Consider the following 20,402-nt stretch of genomic DNA (forward strand, 5'->3'; position numbering starts at 1 on the left):
CTAAAAGGAAGATCGTTAATATACAGAGAGAAAAGAAGTGGCCCAAGGACAGAACCCTGGGGGACTCCATATAACACCGGTCTTTTACTTGACATAGTGGAATTCACGCAGACGGATTGCTCTCGTCCGGCTAAGAAAGATGAGAGGAGGCATAGGGTTTGGGGTGACAATCTATACTGAGCTAATTTTCTTAAAAGTTTTTTTTTTTTTTTTTTTTTTTTTTTTGCCAAGCACATCATTGTGGGGCTTTTAATGAATAACATGCATCCGTCCACTCACAATATATTTTCTTTCATCCTTCAACATTTACCACTCAAAAAGTATATAGTATCAAAATTAATGAAAAACTTTTTTCTTACTTGTACCCTTAGACAATTTTCCTTGGTTGCCCCAAGATTGTGTTACTACTGATTTGCTTAGACCATAGCTTTTTTTCTTTTTTTCCCGTTGAAATATGTATTTAAAATGCATATCATTATAATTATACACACACAAAAAACACAGTATGACATCCACTATATACATCTTGGTGTAACTTTGGGTCCGTATCTAGAAATGAGAAGAGAAGGAGAAAAAAATAAAAGAAATAAGAATAGAAAAATAAAAGAAATAAAAAAGAGGAATAAAAGTCATAATTTTACATTTCTGATCTGCAATTGCTTTTCGAATAAAACAAAGAGAGGAATTGAAGCCTTTGTTTTTTTATAAATACTTATGCACATTTTAGCAACCAAAATTATACGGTTCAATTCTTTCAACAGGGTTGCTTGCATTTTTCGATTTTTAACACCAAACATAATTTCGTGCACTGTTAACTCTATTTGTTTATCCATATGTACCCAAATATAAAATTCTATCTGTTTCCAAAACTCAATCACCACTGGGCAAAAGAGAAAAAAGTGTTCTATATAATCAACGCTATTGCTACAATATGAACAGACATTGTCCTCCACAACTTTCATTTTACATAACATAATGTTTGTGGGATAAATATTGTGAAGTAATTTCCATTGTAATACACGCAACCTTGTTTCTTTAACCGATTCAAATCTAGTCAGCCAATCTTTCTTATCAATTTCATAATTAAATTTCCTCCTCCAAAAGCCAATTGCACAAGGTTCAACAACTTTCATACTTACTAATTCTTTTCTAAACTGTTGTGCGCTATGTACTTTCTTACCACGATATAAGGGGATATCCATCAAATCAATTTCTTTCTTTCCGTGCATCGTCTTGTGCATTACATTCAGAGCAACAGCACGAACCATGTTATATTCCAAAATTCTCCGTGGGGATTTTCCTAAAACATCACAAATGAACTGATAGGAGACAAATTCGTTTCTGTATAAAACATCATGTACGCTATTAAGACCCTTTCTCGCCCAATCTTCAAAATACAGTACATTTCCGGCATAAGCAAAACATTGGTTATTCCATAAAAGCGGATTAAATAAATTATTATCAATACATAAGCCTACGTTGTTATCAAGCCAGGTTTTCAAAACAATTTTCCAAAATTTGGATTTGACAAGTTCACTCCCCTTTAGTCTCCGAAAATTAACATTTGAATAAAAACATTCACAATTTGAGCCGTACATTGAAAACACTGACTTTGGAACACATTTCCACTTATCCGTGACTTTGCGGGATGTCAGTCTGACAGCCCATTGTAATAAAAATGATGCCTGCATGTGTTTCAAATCAATCATATTTAAACCACCATTTTCGACATCACTACACAATATTATCCTTTTAACCTTTTCAAATGCCTTTTTATTATTTTCTTTCTTTTTCCACAAAAATCTAAACAACAGTCTATTAACTTCTGCTAATACTTTATCAGGGATCACAAATGCCTGCATAAAATAAACAAATTGGGAGATCAAGAACGTTTTTATTACAATAATTTTACCCATGATACTCAAATTTCTTTTCTCCCATGCCGCAATCAAGCGCTTAACAGACGTAATTCGCTCTGTCCAATTTTCCTCAACGTCAGAGGCTGATATGTCATTACAAAAATAAATTCCCAAAATCTTTAATTTTTTCTTCCAATTGAAATCATAAAAGGTGTCTTGACAATGTTTTTGACTTCCTAGCCACATGGCTTCACATTTTGACAGATTCAACTTTAATCCGGAAACGTAGTAAAAAGAATCAAAAATCAATAAGGCATGTTTTAAATCCGTTTCGCTTTTCAAAAATAACGTTACATCGTCAGCATACAAAGCAATTTTTAACATATCATCCCAAAACCTATCATTTAAACAATTCAAATTCGAAATACCGTTAACATTCTTATTCTGCCTAATCTTAATGGCTACTAACTCAATTGCCAAAACAAAGGCTAAAGGCGAGAATGGACATCCCTGACGGATTCCAGACTCCACTGGAAAATACTCAGACAACCAGCCTGCATAATTAACACAACTCTTGGCATCTTTCATCAAAACTTCGACCCAAGTTACAAACTCCGGGCCAAAGCCAAATTTTTTAAAAACATTTATCATAAAGTCTTTTGAAATACAATCAAATGCATGAAACATGTCGATGGTGACCAAAAGACCTGGTTTATCTTGCACATTCATTTGATCTATGACGTCATCAATCAATCTTAACAAAGATGAAACTTGCCTCCCTTTAATATATCCAACCTGATCAGGATTAATCACATTATGTACAACTTTGTTCATGCGTAAAGCCAGACACTTCGCCAGTAATTTATAATCACTGTTTGTTAGCGAAATTGGACGCCAATTATTTAATTCATCTCTCGGAAGGTTTTTACCTTTATGAATTAACACAATGACAGCATTTCTTTGAGACGCAGACAAACTACCATTATCAAATGCTGCTGAAAAAGAACGTGATATAAATATACTCACTCGAGACCAAAATACTTTAATAAATTCAATTGTAATGCCATCAGAACCTGGGGAAGAACCATTTTTCATTTGTTTTAGTGCGTGCAACAGTTCATTAGCAGTTAGAGAGCCCTCGCAGCTGTTCTTATCTTCGTCGGAAAGAGAAGGAACGCTGCAGCCTTGCAAAAAATCGTCAACATTACCAACATTATCTACTATATCTATTTTCTTTCTATACAAATTCATAAAATACTTTTTTTGCACACTGTGTATTTGTTTTTGATCTGTACACACTCGCCCTTCATCATCTTTCACGCGATCCATAACCTTTGCATTTGCACGTGCTTTTTCCAGACTCAAGAAATATTTTGTGTTTTTTCTCCCCTTCCTCGACCCATTTAGCGCGAGCTCTAACCTGAGCGGCTCGTGCCCTTTTTATTTCCATTAACTCGAGTTGCATTTTCACGTGTTCACGCTTTGCTTGGGTATCATTTCTAAACTTGGACACATACCACAAATTAACATCCTGTCTGCTTCCGGTGCAGAGTTTTTTTATGGAGTTAAATTCTCAAAGGCCACTGGTGGCTTTTGACGAGGGGTGGCCTTATCCCATGTAAACGATTGCTCGATTTTACCAACCGACTACATACTCGTTTAAACGGGAAGAATAAAGATATTTTTTCCAAACTGCCACACAAGACAATCATACGCATCATTCCAATACAGAATACAGAATACAGAATCTTTAATTGCCCAAGGTTGGGAATTTGTGATGACATTGCGGTTAATAAACATTTCAATCCAACCATATACACCAACACACGCATTCCACTTTGACACATACAAATTTAGCTCATATCATATGGATTATTTTCAACCGATTTTGTAGGTCACACGTTGCAGAGGCACGGTAAAAAAAATATAATAACCCCCATGAGAACAGACGTTTGGGCTTTACATCCTCACAGGGAATTTCTTATCAGGGACATGAATGGTGTGATATGCTAGAGGCCCCATGAGCTAAATTTGCATGTCTTTCAAAGACGGAGACAAATTGCTTTCAGACTCGCGGGGTGGTAGTCAATGTGTACATTACACCAATGCAGACAACACAGAGCATGACATTAAAGGCTGACATAGTCCTATTTAATTAGTTTAATTACTTCCAGGGCTTTTCCCATCGTTGCGGGGATGTATACATTAAGCTTCCTGCAAAGTTTTAGGTTTGAAGTCCTTACCAATTACGAGAAATAATTAATTCTTTATTGCATTGTTTAGCAACAGTTCTCCAGGACTTGGGCTATGTTTAGACCGTTGACGTCACTTCGTGACCAAAGATGGCGTTTGAGACTGTTCTGTTTACATTCGACACTATCAACACCACTTTGCAATACTGAAATAATTTGTTCTGTGTTCGAAAGCTACAGCCAATCGTTATTATATCCCCTTAGGTACAGTTTTATAACATTATTGGCACATGTAAACAATATGAATTAATTAATGAACGCTACGAATATGGCAGCCTTTAAACAGCATGTGTCCCGTATAATATGTAGGGCATGGGGTATCAAGGTCACGTTGGAGACAGGTGGCGTTTGCGATGGCAACATGTTTTGCTTTGTTACTTTGTTGTTGTTTTTTGTTTATTTTGTTGTTTTGTCTAGACAGAAACGTTTAAGTATTTTTGTGTGTATTTAGTTATTTATTTTGCGCGCGCGCGCGCGTGTGTGTGTGTGTGTGTGTGTGTGTGTAGGCAGATACGTTTAAGTACAGATCTTTTTGATGAGGCCGTCTTTTGTAAAACCAGTTATATGCCTTGAAAGGCCATTCATTCCCCCACCATATTCAGCAAACAGATTGATTTTACTTAAGGTAGTACGTGTCTATACGGTGGAACCCACAACATAGGCACCCCCAAAATCAAATTCGCAAAAGCAAGGTTCCCACGCTAAAAGCAAAAAAAAAAACAAAAGCTTCCCCTGTGTTTTTTAACAATGACGTTATGGCATGCTGAACGGTGTAGGTGTCCTTCTTCTAATAATTAAGCCATACAGGTGGTTTTTGAAGCCGTTTTAGTGGGTAATGACGCAAAAACATTTCAGTAACCGTTCAACGCTTTGCCTCCAAACTTTCGATGAATTGTGCTAACACATGTTTGCGAATTCGATGTAGAGGGGACTGTCTGTGGTGTAGGTTCCACTGTATAGACACCACCTTACGTAAAATCAATCTGTTCGCTGAGTATGGTAGGGGAATGAATGGCTTTTCCAGTCATATCACTGGTTTTTACAAAAGACGGCCTCATTACAAAAAGCTGCACTTAAACGTATCTGCGTAGTTTTTTTATGATGGGTAGTATAGTAATCACACAAAATGTGATTTAAACAACTTTACTCGTCTTTTCAACATTTTTTAACCGTGTATTGTATCCTGTGGTGAAATGACTTGTTTACGACGAGCGTGATAAATCCGGGAGCAAAATGTCGTGCAATCAGGCCAGGCCTTTATGGATGAATAAGTGTAACGGTTATAAAAATGGTGGTACACCTGTAATATTTGTTTGTTTGCTTAACGCCCAGCCGACCACGAAAGGCCATATCAGGGCGGTGCTGCTTTGACATATAACGTGCGCCACACACAAGACAGAAACGTGCCGGTCACCTATAATATGAGCCCGCCTATATATGAGGAACTGGGGTATACCTCCCAGCACAGGAATGTGCAGCTCTCATATTATCGGGAGATGATATGCTTGCTCGCGTCCTTTCCATATATATATAATTTTTTTTATTTTTTTTACAAAAATGTCTTTTTTTCTTTTCTTTTTGTTCCCCCTTTTTATATTTAGTCAAGTTTTGACTAAATATTTTAACATCGAGGGGGAATCGAAACGAGGGTCGTGGTGTATGTGCGTGTGTGTGTGCGTGTGTGTGTGTGTCTGTGTGTGTGTGTGTGTGTGTAGAGCGATTCAGACTAAACTACTGGACCGATCTTTATGAAATTTGACATGAGAGTTCCTGGGTATGAAATCCCCGAACGTTTTTTTCATTTTTTTGATAAATGTCTTTGATGACGTCATATCCGGCTTTTCGTGAAAGTTGAGGCGGCACTGTCACGCCCTCATTTTTCAACCAAATTGGTTGAAATTTTGCTCAAGTACTCTTCGACGAAGCCCGGGGTTCGGTATTGCATTTCAGCTTGGTGGCTTAAAAATTAATTAATGACTTTGGTCATTAAAAATCGGAAAATTGTAAAAAAAAATAAAAATTTATAAAACGATCCAAATTTACGTTTATCTTATTCTCCATTATTTGCTGATTCCAAAAACATATAAATATGTTATATTTGGATTAAAAACAAGCTCTGAAAATTAAATATATAAAAATTATTATCAAAATGTTTTTTTCGAAATCAATTTAAAAACACTTTCATCTTATTCCTTGTCGGTTCCTGATTCCAAAAATATATAGATATGATATGTTTGGATTAAAAACACGCTCAGAAAGTTAAAACGAAGAGAGGTACAGAAAAGTGTGCTATCCTTCTCAGCGCAACGAATACCCCGCTCTTCTTGTCAATTCCACGTGCACTGCCTTTGCCACGGGCGGTGGAGTGACGATGCTACGAGTATACGGTCTTGCTGCGTTGCGTTGCGTTCAGTTTCATTCTGTGAGTTCGACAGCTACTTGACTAAATATTGTATTTTCGTCTTACGCGACTTGTTTTCTTTTCTTTTTGTTTCCCCTTTTTGTTCCTTGAATAAGTGAATTGCGGTGGACTGAGAGTCGTGATGGAGGTGAGGGTGTATATATATGTGTGTGTGTGAGTGTGTGTATGTGTGTGTGTGAGTGTGTGTGTGTGTGTATGTGTGTGTGTGACCTAGTTTAAAGAAGTCAAACCCTACGAGCGATTTTTGTGGGAGGAATTCACCCTGACTAGTCTTGGACACATCCGTGGGGAGGTACATCTATCCCGCAATGCTTGTAGTACAGGTTCATAAAACATCTATACCGCGATCACTCTCATCGCTCATTTGCATTTTCACCTTTTCTTTTCTACACGAAGCTGACCTAGTTGAAATAAGTCACACCCTACCCTGTAGGTGTTGGATGATTTAACCCTTACTAGGCTTAGAAAGTACTCGTCAAGAGGTACATCCTTATTGTAGTACCGGTTCATACAGCTTCTACACCGCGATCACTATCATCAGTCATCTGCATTTTCACTTTTTTTAACACGACGCTGACCTACTTTAAAAGGAGTCAAACACTACTAACCGAAAAGTGAAAGGTTTTATTTTTAAAGACACCTTACTTCTCTTGTAACTGATCATGCTACTACAGATCTTTCCGAGGGTTCACATGGGACAAGTTTGTTTTCTTATAATTATTTGTTGTCCGAACACCCACGGGGTCATGGGAGACCGATTCAACATTGATCTTCTTCTATTTACTCTCGGCGTATTCTTTAAAAACTTTTTAGATTTAGGACATATCAAAGTAAAAGGTAGAAGGTTCTCTACAACTCAGATTCTTGTACGGTCGGTATTTAAATCTAGTTAAGAATCGTAATCTCCTTCAAAAAGTTAAAACTCTTGTCCGGGGGTACTTCTTCTTTTTTTCGTTCATGGGCTGAAACTCCCACGTTCACTCCTGTGTTTGCACGAGTCGATGTGTACGTGTATGACCGATTTGTACGTGTATGACCATTCAGGCAGCATACGCCGATTTCGGTGGAAGCATGCTGGGTGTTTTCGTTTTTCTATAACCCACCGACCTTTGACATGGATTAAAGGGGATAAGGCACTAGCAGGTCTGCACATAAGTTGACCTGGGAGATCGGAAAAATCTCCACCCGTAACCCATCAGGCAGGTGGTCCTGAGTTTTATCTTTTTTTTAACGAAACTAAAATTGAATTAAAATCCATGTTTTTAATGGTCCTTCCCCTAGGATGTCAACGCATATAAAGGAAAAATTATTAATATTCCTCTTACAAGGATCTTAACGTATATTTCTTATTGCCCCACCCCCTCCCTTATTCATGGAGAGCGGGGCCGGGGTCCTATCACGGTCGGGCTTGCTTGGTCTTGCCCTTTTCTTTCCCTCCTTTTTTTTTAGCGTATCATCAACTCATGTCCCTAAAAGGAAAATTTCCTGTGAGGACGTTAAGGACCCCCCCCCCCCCCCCTAGTGTCTTATTCACTACGCCCGTCATCCGAGGGTACGTCCCGGGACATGGTAAAAGAACATTATATTTTGCTACCCAACATACCACACATTATGTGCGAAGCGGATAGTTTTTGTTGAATGAAAATCGCATGTGACATCTGTGGATATCAAGGCAAAATAAAGTAGGGTCGGTTGGTCGGTAACTGTTTTTTTAATATATTTTTTGTCACCGAAGTACATCTGTTGTGATTTTTCTACACAGCACTTTTTATTAGCCGGAATTCACGCGAACTGGGACTCTCGATGTTGGATAAGAGTACATTTCCGAGTAAAGTCTTTCGTAATGCGACGCCTTGTGCTTGAAAAATATAATATTTTTTTCATATTAGTTTGTCTTTCATTGTTCATGAAAAATGGGTGTGCGATGAAAAGTATGGATGGGTGCCGACAGAAAATAAGCTCGAGATGAAATAGTAATGAAGAAACCATTTTGGTAAAGTTTTCTGTGGAATTAAACGTTAAGAAATCCAAGGGGGTTCATCCAAGGGACATTCGTAGTGCTGTAATATAGAGACACTTGTTATTATAAAGTGTGACCCTCCACCACGAAATGAGTCGCATGTCACCTCGCGCGGTTCTGCGCTAGGCTTAATATACGTCCGGGGAGTGTCTGGTAGCAGTGTGAGGGTCACCTTAGTCACAGGCTTATAACTCGCTCTTTTCTAAAACGGTTTACACCACTGGATAGAGCATAAAAAAACTCTTTAAGAGAATGTAAAAATATGAAAATCATGCAAAGGTGACATGCGACTCATTCCGTGGTGGAGGGTCACAATTATTATCCTTCTTCTTACATGGGCTGAAACTCCCACGTTCACTCATGTTTTTGCACGAGTGGGATTTTTAGTGTATGATCGTTTTTACCCCGCATGCTGGCTTTCCCCCGCATACGCCGCTTTCGAGGGACAATAATACATTCAAAAATGATCCGAAAATAAGCTAACGATAATCTAAATTAGAATAGCGGTTGTCGTCAACAAGATCTTCTACATTGGAGTCCAGAGAAAGAAAGGAAAAATAAGTGTGAGTTTAGAGGGAGCGGTCAGAGTACATTACACTCTATTTAAACATAAGTAACGATAGTCTTTTAGCTCATATGATACAGGGGAGAGGAGGTGCATGGTTTATATACAGTGGTTTCTTTCTTCTTCTTCTTCTTCTTCTTTGTTCATGGGCTGAAACTCCCACGTTCACTCATGTTTTTGCACGAGTGGATGTTTACGTGTGTGGCCGTTTTTACCCCGCCATTCAGGCAGCCATACGGGGGAGGTTTCTTTCAAGTGTTGCACAACTTGGCTCTGTCTGTGCAGTCGTGGCCTTGAGATAAACGGGTGCAGATACCTTTAAATCCTGGCTTTAGGCACTCATATAAACATGCATTCCACACCGCGCTGCGTGCATTGCACACCTGTACATATTGTTTAAACAAAAACACCTGCACAAGGGTCACAGTTTGGTTGATGTCGATTGCGAGACTAAGCTTACCAATTGGAATTTACTGCGAGAAGCTGAACTTCCTGTTTCTATTCAGTGCGGGGTGGTATGCGGGCGGAGGGTTTGGTTGAGGGGGGGGTGGGGTGTGGAGAGTATTGGGGGGGAGGGGGAGTGAGGAGGGGAGTCGGTGTGTGTGTGTGAGAAAGAAAGAGAGAGATAGAGAAAGAGAGAGAAGTCTGTTTTTTTTCTCTGTTTCGTCGCAGAAGCAGGACCCGCTCTGCAGAAAATAGGATGTTTACCTTGCCATGGCTCAGTCGAGCGTTTCATTGAATAGCCTCAGGACCTAAGCTTCCTACACAATTGAAGGTGTGGCCGTGCACCTTAACCTCAGCTCGCTTCACCATTCTCCCCTCCCGCCAATCCTATCCCCACCCAACCATAATCACATCCGTGTTTGTTTGTTTGCTTAACGCCCTGCGAAGTGTAAGGGGATATCACTGAATCGTTTCGCGCAAAAATAATTTTGTTGTGACCTCCTATTTCTGAGATATCGCGTGTCCGTTATTAGGCGCCCGTCCGGTAATTAGGGCCTTTCCCCTACATTAGAATAAAAGATAGACAGATAAACAGAGACGAAGATTCTTTTTTTCTCCAAAATGTTACAACCAGTACACATCCGTGATCCCTTCATTAACAGGCTTTGGACAATGGTTGTTGACCAGGAAGCGATGGCTGTCTACAAAAACAAGTGCTAAGTTAATACATTCACTGGGATTGTGTAAACAGGGTGGAGGGCGTTGGAGTGGGGAAAGTTAGGTAAATGTGGGTCTTTTGAGTCTGTGTGTGCTTCAAGGAGAGAGAGAGACTGAGAGAGACAGGCAGACAGACATAGATACAGAGAGAGTCAAACAGACAGACAGAGATACATCAGTATAGAGAGACAAACACACAGTTAGACAGACAGAAAATGTCAGAGTACAAGGTAACGCAATAACAAATCGCGATACCTTGTTGTAATGCAAAGTAATTCAAAGTGGCGGCATCTTTCCTTCCCCTTCAAATCATTAGCTCAAGTCATTACTTCGATTTGGTATTCTTTGTAAGGGTACTGTTTATTTTGATCTTGACAGCACATACAAAAAGTTACGTAAATACAAGACCGTAGTCAATACTATAGGCATGGCTTGTTGGGTGGTCTCCGCTGACTCCTTTTGACGTAAGTGTCACCCTGTGTTTACTGAATAAAACACGATTAAGCAAACACGCTTTGGAAATCACGTGACAACCAGGAAGTAGTAATGTACATGTCGACACAGCCATGTTGTATGTCGAGTCAAATCAAAGCAGTTCTAGATTGGTAGGATACTGTCGGTTCGGCGGGGGGGGGGGGGGGAGGGGAGAGGGGGGTGGTTGGGGCACTTTGATGGTGGACGAAGGGGGTGGGGGGGGGGGACAAAAAAATCCGAACAGCAAAAATGCGTGACAGGTATTTTAAAAGGGAGAGGAATTTGAAATTACAGCCTTGGAGTTTTAGCAACTATAGAGTCCGCTTGTGAGAATAACACAACTGATAAATAATGTAATGCTAAAACGGTCTTCTATAGCGCCTTTCACCTCCAAACTGCAATCCCAGGGCGCTTTACAAAACACGTTGGACATTAAAATTCAAACATTGCACACACAGTTCAGAACATTATACAACAATATAGCTATTCTGATGGACACATGGGGGAATTCGGGGGCTGTGATTGGATGGTCTCTTCCGATCATCAAAGCATAATGAGGCCCCCGTAGCGCGGTGGTTAGCGCATCGGGCTGCGGGCCGGGAGGTCGTGGGTTCGAATCCCATTAGGGTCATGTGGGTTTTTCGGGCTACGGTCGGCTCCTACCCAGAGTGGAAGTGCTATGGTTCCTATGGGAAGGCTGGGATCACACAGCCGAGTGTCATTCACTTAACGAATGCGACTTTGAGGGTGCTCAGGTTCTGTATACCTGACCAACACCGCAGGTGCGGCAGTTCTCGGGCCTGGTTGACGCCAGGATATATTACAAGTCGCGTAAGGCGAAATTACTACATTTAGTTAAGCTGTGGAACTCACAGAATGAAACTGAACGCACTGCCACTCTGCCAAGGACTTTGTCAGCATGTCGATTCTTTGAATGTGTCCAGGGGGAGGCAATGTCTGATCTCGTGTAAAGTCTTGTTCAGATCCGAGACGATGTAACGAATCGTTAAGGGAAGGACTGTGCCTTTAAAACCACAACGACACATCTTTAAAGGTAGCATGGTTCCCGTGTTAGCGAGCCTAATAATAAACATAGTATCCGACATGAGAAACGCGCCACCCTAGTTCACACCGTGAGAGTGATTTTGTTTTTCGTCGTTAAACTTTTTGTGAAACACGAATCAGAAAGGTCTTTCCAAAGTATGGATTGTTTTTACTATTTTTATGGTTGTTCGAAGTTACACCTTTTGCTACAATCACCCATTTCATCATTACATCATATTACGCAATTCGTTAACAGCTATACCAATACTAGACATAGACATAGAACACTTTATTATCTCAACGAGGAGAAACTCAGGTGTGGTGTATACAGCATTACAATATACAACATAAAACGTAAGAACATAAATAAAATATTAATACACAAACGAAATATAAACTCAACATACAGCCAGTAAAATCATAGTAACGTACACTTTTTGGTAAGGGGGGGGGGGGGGCGGGGTTACCCCTTTTGCCTTGTAGGGGGGGGGGGGGGGGGGGTTACCCCTTTTGCCTTGTATTTAAGAACAGTGTGTAAAAGACGAAATAATCGCTCGCGTGGATTGTGCGTTATCTTTGCTCGGTACTGTGCACGTATGCGGCGCCCCTCTGGGATCACACAGCCGAGTGTCATTCTTAACGCGGAATGCGACTTTGAGGGTGCTCAGGTTCTGTATACCTAACATGACCAACACCGCAGGTGCGGCAGTTCTCGGGCCTGGTTTGTTTGTTTGTTTGTTTGTTTAACGCCCAGCCGACCACGAAGGGCCATATCAGGGCGGTGCTGCTTTGACATATAACGTGCGCCACACACAAGACAGAAGTCGCAGCACAGGCTTCATGTCCCACCCAGTCACATTATTCTGACACCGGACCAACCAGTCCTAGCACAAACCCCGTAATGCCAGACGCCAGGCGGAGCAGCCACTAGATTGCCAATTTTAAAGTCTTAGGTATGACCCGGCCGGGGTTCGAACCCACGACCTCCCGATCACGGGGCGGACGCCTTACCACTAGGCCAACCGTGCCGGTCGGGCCTGGTTGACGCCAGGATAATTATATTACAAGTCGCGTAAGGCGAAATTACTACATTTAGTCAAGCTGTGGAACTCACAGAACGAAACTGAACGCACTGCATTTTTTCACAGTAGGGAGATTTAAAAGACAGCACGTTTCGTTTTGCAGCTCCTTTCGTTTGGTGAATGAGTCACCCCACGAAAGGGAACGTGAAACGAGACGGCATAGGCCGCAGACAAGATTTAGATGTATTCACGTTTCGTTTCGGAATGAAGGAAGGGCGATAAATCATCAACATAAAAAGGAGGGTCAGAAAACGGCGGGCATACGCAAATAAAAGGCGAGTCATGCGCAAATGAAAGGCCGGGCATGGCAGGATATGATCCGCTGACTGGGCATGGCATAATTTCAACTCCACGAGTCAATAAAGGATTGACATACTCGCATTGCACACACAAGAGCTTCACATTTTTCAATTCATGCACCTGCTCATCATCAATTGTATTTCACAAAAATTAGATCATTCATGTTGAATTCCAAGATTTACTCATTCGAACTCATTATTTTTTTTATCCATTTCACGCATCTCAATTTTTACAACTGGTAACAGCCTATGGCAAAGAGCTCTACCGAACCATGTAGGCAATTATACCCTGAGTATTCCCCATTCTCAGAAAACGGCCCTGTGCACACGCCTGTGCCGATTTAGAAGCCTTTCCCCAACTAGGGGTTGTTTTGTACTTGTCACGTCTGTCCTCGATCAGAATGGAAAAAAAACCCCTAGGAGGTGGTCCAGAATCGGGCATACTTTGATTATTTTCAGTCCAAATAAATCACACAGACTTTGTTTATACAAAATCACATACGAAGCCAGAATAAAAATTCGATGCGATGACCTACTTCTGCTTCGCCATTTGCTTTCTCACCATGAAGTTGGATAAATGTACCAGGATCAGCACCCTTCAAAATATTTCAGTTCACAACAGTTGTCTACCTCCAATGAACACATTCTCAGCGCTGAAAGACTGTGAAAGGGTTGATGAATCTAGCAATGCATAAAATGGCCAACAAATAAAACTGTTAGTGTGCAAAAATACTCACAAAAGTTGACGAAATATTGTTCGTTTTTTGGGGGTGGAAAACGTGACTGCGTTTTGACGTTCCACGTTCCGTTTCAGTTGACCTTCACCTTTCCAGCGAGAGACCCCCGAAATGATGACGTTTACCACAACTTCAAAACGAAACGTCCCGACGTTTCGTTTTTTAAATCTCCCTAATGACCGTAGTCCGCCGCTTGTGCAAAACGGAGTGAAACTGACGAGCCTGTTCAGCGCAGTAGTGGTTTCGCTGTGCTGCATAGCACGCTTTTCTGTACCTCTCTTCGTTTTAACTTTCTGAGCGTGTTTGTAATCCAAACATATCATATCTATATGTTTTTGGAATCAGGAACGGACAAGGAATAAGATGAAATTGTTGTTAAATCGATTTCAAAAATTTAATTTTGATCATAATTTGTATATTTTTAATTTTCAGAGCTTGTTTTTAATCCAAATATAACATATTTATATGTTTTTTGAATCAGAAAATGATGTAGAATAAGATGAACGTAAATTTGGATCGTTTTATATAAAAAAAATGATTACAATTTTCAGATTTTTAATGACCAAAGTCATAAATTAATTTTTAAGCCACCAAGCTGAAATGCAATACCAAAGTCCGGCCTTCGTCGAAGATTGCTTTACAAGAATGTCAATCAATTTGATTGAAAAATGAGGGTGTGACAGCGCTCCCTCAACTTTTACAAAAAGCCGGATATGACGTCATCAAAAGTATTTATCGAAAAAAAATTTAAAAAAATGTCCGGGGAGATCATTCCCAGGAACTCTTATGTCAAATTTCATAAAGATCGGTCCAGTAGTTTGGTCTGAATCGCTCTACACACACACACACACGCACAGACAGACACACACACATACACACACACACACACACACACCACGACCCTCGTCTCTATTCCCCCTCTATGTTAAAACATTTAGTCAAAACTTGACTAAATGTAATGACAGTAAGCGTAGAGTGCTGCCCTGTCACGTAGTCTCAAAACCAAATTGGAAATCCAAAGCATCATCATTATAATCATCCTCATCTCATGAATCATCGAAAATATAAATTGTCCTTGCTCTTGTGGCCCTTCATGCCCGGAGCTCTCATGGTGACATTGGTCTCAGTGTTCCTGTTCGATCCTTCCATGAATAGTAGTTCTGCTGTCAGTCTTCAAAGTGTGATGTTCTGGGGGGACGTGGTGGCGGTCTGCTCTTTGGAGCGGACGCTCACTCAGTCTAGCTTCGCGACTTAAAGTCAATGTCGTTTGTAGGGGGCATAGTAGGTAGTGGGCTGCGTCCGTTAGCTCGGGACGGACCTACTACTGAACACAGTCGAAGTGACTCAGCGACCCGACTGGAGCGTTTGTAAAATCGACAAGTCTGGCAGCGGAACAAAATTCAGAGGTCAACCAGTGAGTGCAGGGACGGGGCGGTGTGAGAGCACAACGGGACAAGGAACAGGTGTAAAGGCAAAAAAAACCACAAAAAAGTGTCCCTGAGGCAGAAAGAAATGTGATAGACTTCTTCACACCACGGCTGTCAAGTTATGAGAATAAATGATGTGTTCATTCACGTATTGAAATTACGAAATTTCTTTGAAACTTAGCAGCACACGCCAGCAAGTCTTTTTGTGCATATCTGAGGATCTCTTTTGGGGAAGGGAGACCCCGTGAGAAGGGTGCGAGTTTTCAAAGGAAATGCTTCCTTTTTGAAATACGAACAAAATCCACCCTCATATTTGTGAAGCCACTTTTGAAAGTAAGGGTGGAGCCCTTCACGAACTGAACACGCGATCGCGTGCATGTGCACCACAAGATATCTTTCAAGGTTTTTGAGTGTAAGAAGAGCAACCTTCTGCTTGGACTCACACCAACAATCAACAGTCTTGAATGATTCTGTGGATGAGAGGAACATTTTTGTTGAATTAAAAGGCCAGAGATGGCACGGACTTTTGGTCCAAAAACGTGTTCAGTGTTCTCAGCAATTTGAGGTACTTTGAACACCATATAACCATTGTGCGATGTTATTTTGTCATCATCGCAATCTTCATTGCAAAGTGAGTTATTAACAGTTGACATCATTGTGAACACTTTTTATTTTTCTGGAAGATGAATATTTCTGAAAAACTACACTTTTGACCCCTAAAAAGTCGTAAAAAAACGTTCCTTCTGATCGAGATTGAATTATCACTTATTAGAACATTAAAAACGTCGCTTTTTTCTGAGTTTGTCAGGGACCTTAAAAAATAATCGAATAGCTTGACAAAGATACAAATCTTTATTGCCGTCCCATATCTGCCCTTAATTTTGCAGGTCAATTACCACAGAATACGGCCAGGATCCTGTTTTGCGGTATCGTTGAAAAAAAAGCATTTTAATGAACACACTAACATTGTTTCAGATGTCTTCGAAAGAAGGAGGGAGAGAGAGAGAGATGATGAAGATGATGATGATGATGATGATGATGATGATGATGATGATGATGATGATGATGATGATGGAACTTTATTTTAGAAGGAGAGAGGTTTAAGGCCACGCCTTTTCTTACAAACCTGTCCTTACAGAGAGAGAGAGAGAGAGAGAGAGAGAGAGAGAGAGAGAGAGAGAGAGACAGAGAGCGAGACAGAGACAGACAGAGAGAGACAGAGAGAGACAGAGAGAGGGCGGGGGATGGGGTGGGGGGTGGGCATGTATAAAAATGCGTGTATTCAAATATTTAAGTACAAATTATTCAGCAGGCTTAGTAGATGAACACATTAACAAGAACACACACAAACATTGAAACAGAGGCAACAGTGGCTATCACACGAATGGTCGTTAGCACATTCAATTATCCGTGTTGTATTCACACTTGATGAAGAGGTGACCAGAGTAAATCCGCTCGTAGCATGAACCTGGCTTAAGTGAGATTTTTAAGGGGATCTATCAAACCCTGTGTTGCAAATTTGCCTACAAGGAAAAAGCTGACTGTACTGTTAAAGCCAGTGTGACACCATGCTTTCTTTGCTGTTAAAGCCCGAGCCCCAGTCATGGTTCGTGTTCCATGGGAATAGAAAGTTACAAGGAGAGGAAACGTCAGAAGGAACCGTATACATGACATTTAAAAAAAATATATATGCGAAGACTTTCAGCGTTAATAGTTCCCATGGTAATGAAACGTTCTTACTGACGGTACGTTAATCGTTCTACGCGTGGTAAATTTCTTGTTCCCTCGGTACAGGGCCATGAGGGAGCTCGGACTTTCAGCTGGCAATACATCCCGGTCGATCAGATGTATCCTTAGCGGATTATGACTTTATTCAGTTATTCTGCAGAAAAGACAAATGCTGGAGAAAACCCGTTCTTTTCTGCAGCATTTCTGCATAATGTCATCTTTTGCCGAAGCAGCGTTTTTTTCTGCAGCAAAACATTTTACTGCAGTAAAATTGAAATCAAGAATGCTGCAGTAAAACGGTGCTGTTGTTTTACTGCAGAAAACCTGTTTACATTTTTTCTGCAGCATTTTGTACTGGCTCTTGGCGGATTATGACATTATTCAGTTATTCTGGAGAAAAACCGAAATGCTGGAGAAAAACTGTCTTTTCTGCAGCCTTTCTGCATAATGTCATCTTTCGCCGAAGCAATGTTTTTCTTACTGCAGTAAAACAGTTTTTCTGAAGCATAATGTTGACTTGGTTTTCTGCAGCATTATTGCGATTAACTTTTTCTTCAGAATAGTCTGTGACAGTTTTTCTGGAGAAAAACGAACGACCTTGTAAAGTAGCGTTTGTATTCGTCGCCCCCTGGGATAGTATAATAGTTTGTTCCGCAGTGTACCAATCAGAAGGCGTGTAGCATAAGGGCATTATATTCAACTTCACAATGGCGGCCGAACGTGAACAATTTCTGAAGCAAATCGAACACGAAGTGGACTACTGCGTACGTCTGGGAAAATGTGACAATGTTGCTGACAGGTGCCATTGTTTAATTTGAAACTTTGAACTTCCGGCGGAAAGGAAGTCAGACAGACAAAATACATTCGTGTCACGCACAACTATTGGTAATTCTGGATGAGTCCATCTCTCAACAGAGGGGGGCTCGCGTGCTCCAACATTATAATGAGCCAGTACAAAATGCTGCAGAAAAAGTGTAAACAGGTTTTCTGCAGTAAAACAACAGCACCGTTTTACTGCAGCATTCTTGATTTCAATTTTACTGCAGTAAAATGTTTTGCTCCAGAAAAACCCGTTGCTTCGGCGAAAGATGACATTATGCAGAAATGCTGCAGAAAAGACAGTTTTTCTCCAGCACTTCTGTTTTTCTGCAGAATAACTGAATAATGCCAAAATGCTGAAGAAAAAGTGTAAACAGGTTTTCTGCAGTAAAACAACAGCACCGTTTTACTGCAGCATTCTTGATTTCAATTTTACTGCAGTAAAATGTTTTGCTCCAGAAAAACCCGTTGCTTCGGCGAAAGATGACATTATGCAGAAATGCTGCAGAAAAGACAGTTTTTCTCCAGCACTTCTGTTTTTCTGCAGAATAACTGAATAATGCCAAAATGCTGAAGAAAAAGTGTAAACAGTTTTTCTCCAGTAAAACAACATCACCGTTTTACTGCAGCATTCTTGATTTCAATTTTACTGCAGTAAAACTGTTTTACTGCAGAAAAAAACGTTGCTCTCGCGAAAGATGACATTATGCAGAAATGCTGCAGAAACAAACAGTTTTTCTCCAGCATTTCTGTTTTTCTGCAGAATAACTGAATAAAGTCATAATCCGGTAAGGATACAGATGTAAATGAGATACGACATCAATTGAACAAGCCAAGACATCCCTTCTTGTCCCTCTGTTCCTAAATGTGAAATCTCTGGTGTCAAAAGCGAAACACTGTTTGAGAAGACGTCATAATGCGAATAATGACGTCAAGTAAACATTATGTCACTACTATTGCATGTCTCACAGGAACCGACAAAGAATTTCGAGAATGAAGTTTGTCTCGCTTAATTCGTCATATGAGCAGTAGAAAATTCACCGCCAGGCTGGACCGGCACGGTTGGCCTAGTGGTAAGGCGTCCGCCCCGTGATCGGGAGGTCGTGGGTTCGAACCCCGGCCGGGTCATACCTAAGACTTTAAAATTGGCAATCTAGTGGCTGCTCCGCCTGGCGTCTGGCATTATGGGGTTAGTGCTAGGACTGGTTGGTCCGGTGTCAGAATAATGTGACTGGGTGAGACATGAAGCCTGTGCTGCGACTTCTGTCTTGCGTGTGGCGCACGTTATATGTCAAAGCAGCACCGCCCTGATATGGCCCTTCGTGGTCGGCTGGGCGTTAAGCAAACAAACAAAAACCGCCAGGCTGGGCATGTATCGGCACGTATTACGTCAAGTTTGTTTCTTTTCTCTGCCTTGCAGCCTACAGGTGGAAGATGCCATTGGAATCCGGAAAGGAATATTTCGCCATGGTGGAAGCCTGCAACCACGCCGGTCTGTGTAGCGCGACGTCATCATCCGGGTTCCTTGTCGACCACACGCCGCCATCTTCTGGTCACGTGACCGTCGGAACCAATGAACGCCACAGTCCGTTCTGGGGGCACAAGTAAGTGTCTTCGTTTCAGTTTTCGTGACCTGAAATTGTGTGTTTAGTCTAGCATTTCCAAATCGGTAGTTCTGAGTGCGCGTCTTGCCTATTTTGTAGGTTGGTTTGATTTGGTTTAGTCTGGTTTGTTCTTCCAATTGTATCCCCAGTTGGAAATAAGCGTGGGTTGGCTTTCTGCAACATAAGGTTTTATTGCTGTTGTCTGGAAATATGCTCATGGGATAAAGAAGACAGGTGAATTAGATTTATGAGAAAACATCTAAGAATTGACTGAACGGCAAATTTGCAACCAGCAGACTTGTTTTTGTTTTCTTGTTCTTCTTTCTTTCTTTCATTATTTTTGTAGAGTTTTTCTTTGCTGAGCTGTCTTTGTTTTAGATATATATGTTCTAAGTTATCAAAGGAATATCGCGTTATGTCTGTGTGTGTGTGTTCCATTTGTGAAGCACATTCTTGGAAGCACATTGGAACGGGTTCTTCGATTCCCAGTCTGGCATCAGGGAATTCCTGTGGTGTGTGGGAAGGAGCCCCGGTTCATGTGACGTAATGCCAATGACGTCAGCACAGCGGGAGAGAGTAGGAATTGCATCGGGAGTATCCCTTCCCTCAGCAGTCCCTCTGTACGTCACTGTGGTAGCTGAAAACTACGCTGGCCTGAGAACGTCGAGAACTTCCAGTAAATTCATTGGTAAGAGCAAAGCTATCATATTTCTGGTATTTCGTTATTGTAAAATTTTGAGCATCCGATTACTATAGGAATATTTTCTTATTCAATTATGGAAAAACTTTTTAATACCGTATATTACCACAGTAAGCATGAAAGTGTCATTTTGTGTGTGCTGTTAATAGTGTTATTTTCTGTAGTTTTCTAGATGGTTTCGTCAGATATGTTGTTAAACTGTGGAGACC

The 20,402-nt window shown here is 40.8% G+C and overlaps 1 protein-coding gene across 1 annotated transcript in view; it reads left to right on the plus strand.

The window, feature by feature from the left end:
* The window catches only part of LOC138975530 (uncharacterized), an 87,512-nt gene that overhangs the window by 57,682 nt on the left and 9,428 nt on the right, over positions 1–20,402 (plus strand). The window contains exons 26-27 of the mRNA XM_070348237.1: positions 19,310–19,493; positions 19,940–20,181. Of these exons, the coding sequence (XP_070204338.1) occupies positions 19,310–19,493; positions 19,940–20,181 (426 nt within the window). The remainder of the gene's footprint in view (positions 1–19,309; positions 19,494–19,939; positions 20,182–20,402) is intronic.

Source organism: Littorina saxatilis, linkage group LG9, assembly GCF_037325665.1.
Source record: "Littorina saxatilis isolate snail1 linkage group LG9, US_GU_Lsax_2.0, whole genome shotgun sequence".
Classification (NCBI taxonomy): Eukaryota; Metazoa; Mollusca; class Gastropoda; order Littorinimorpha; family Littorinidae; genus Littorina; species Littorina saxatilis.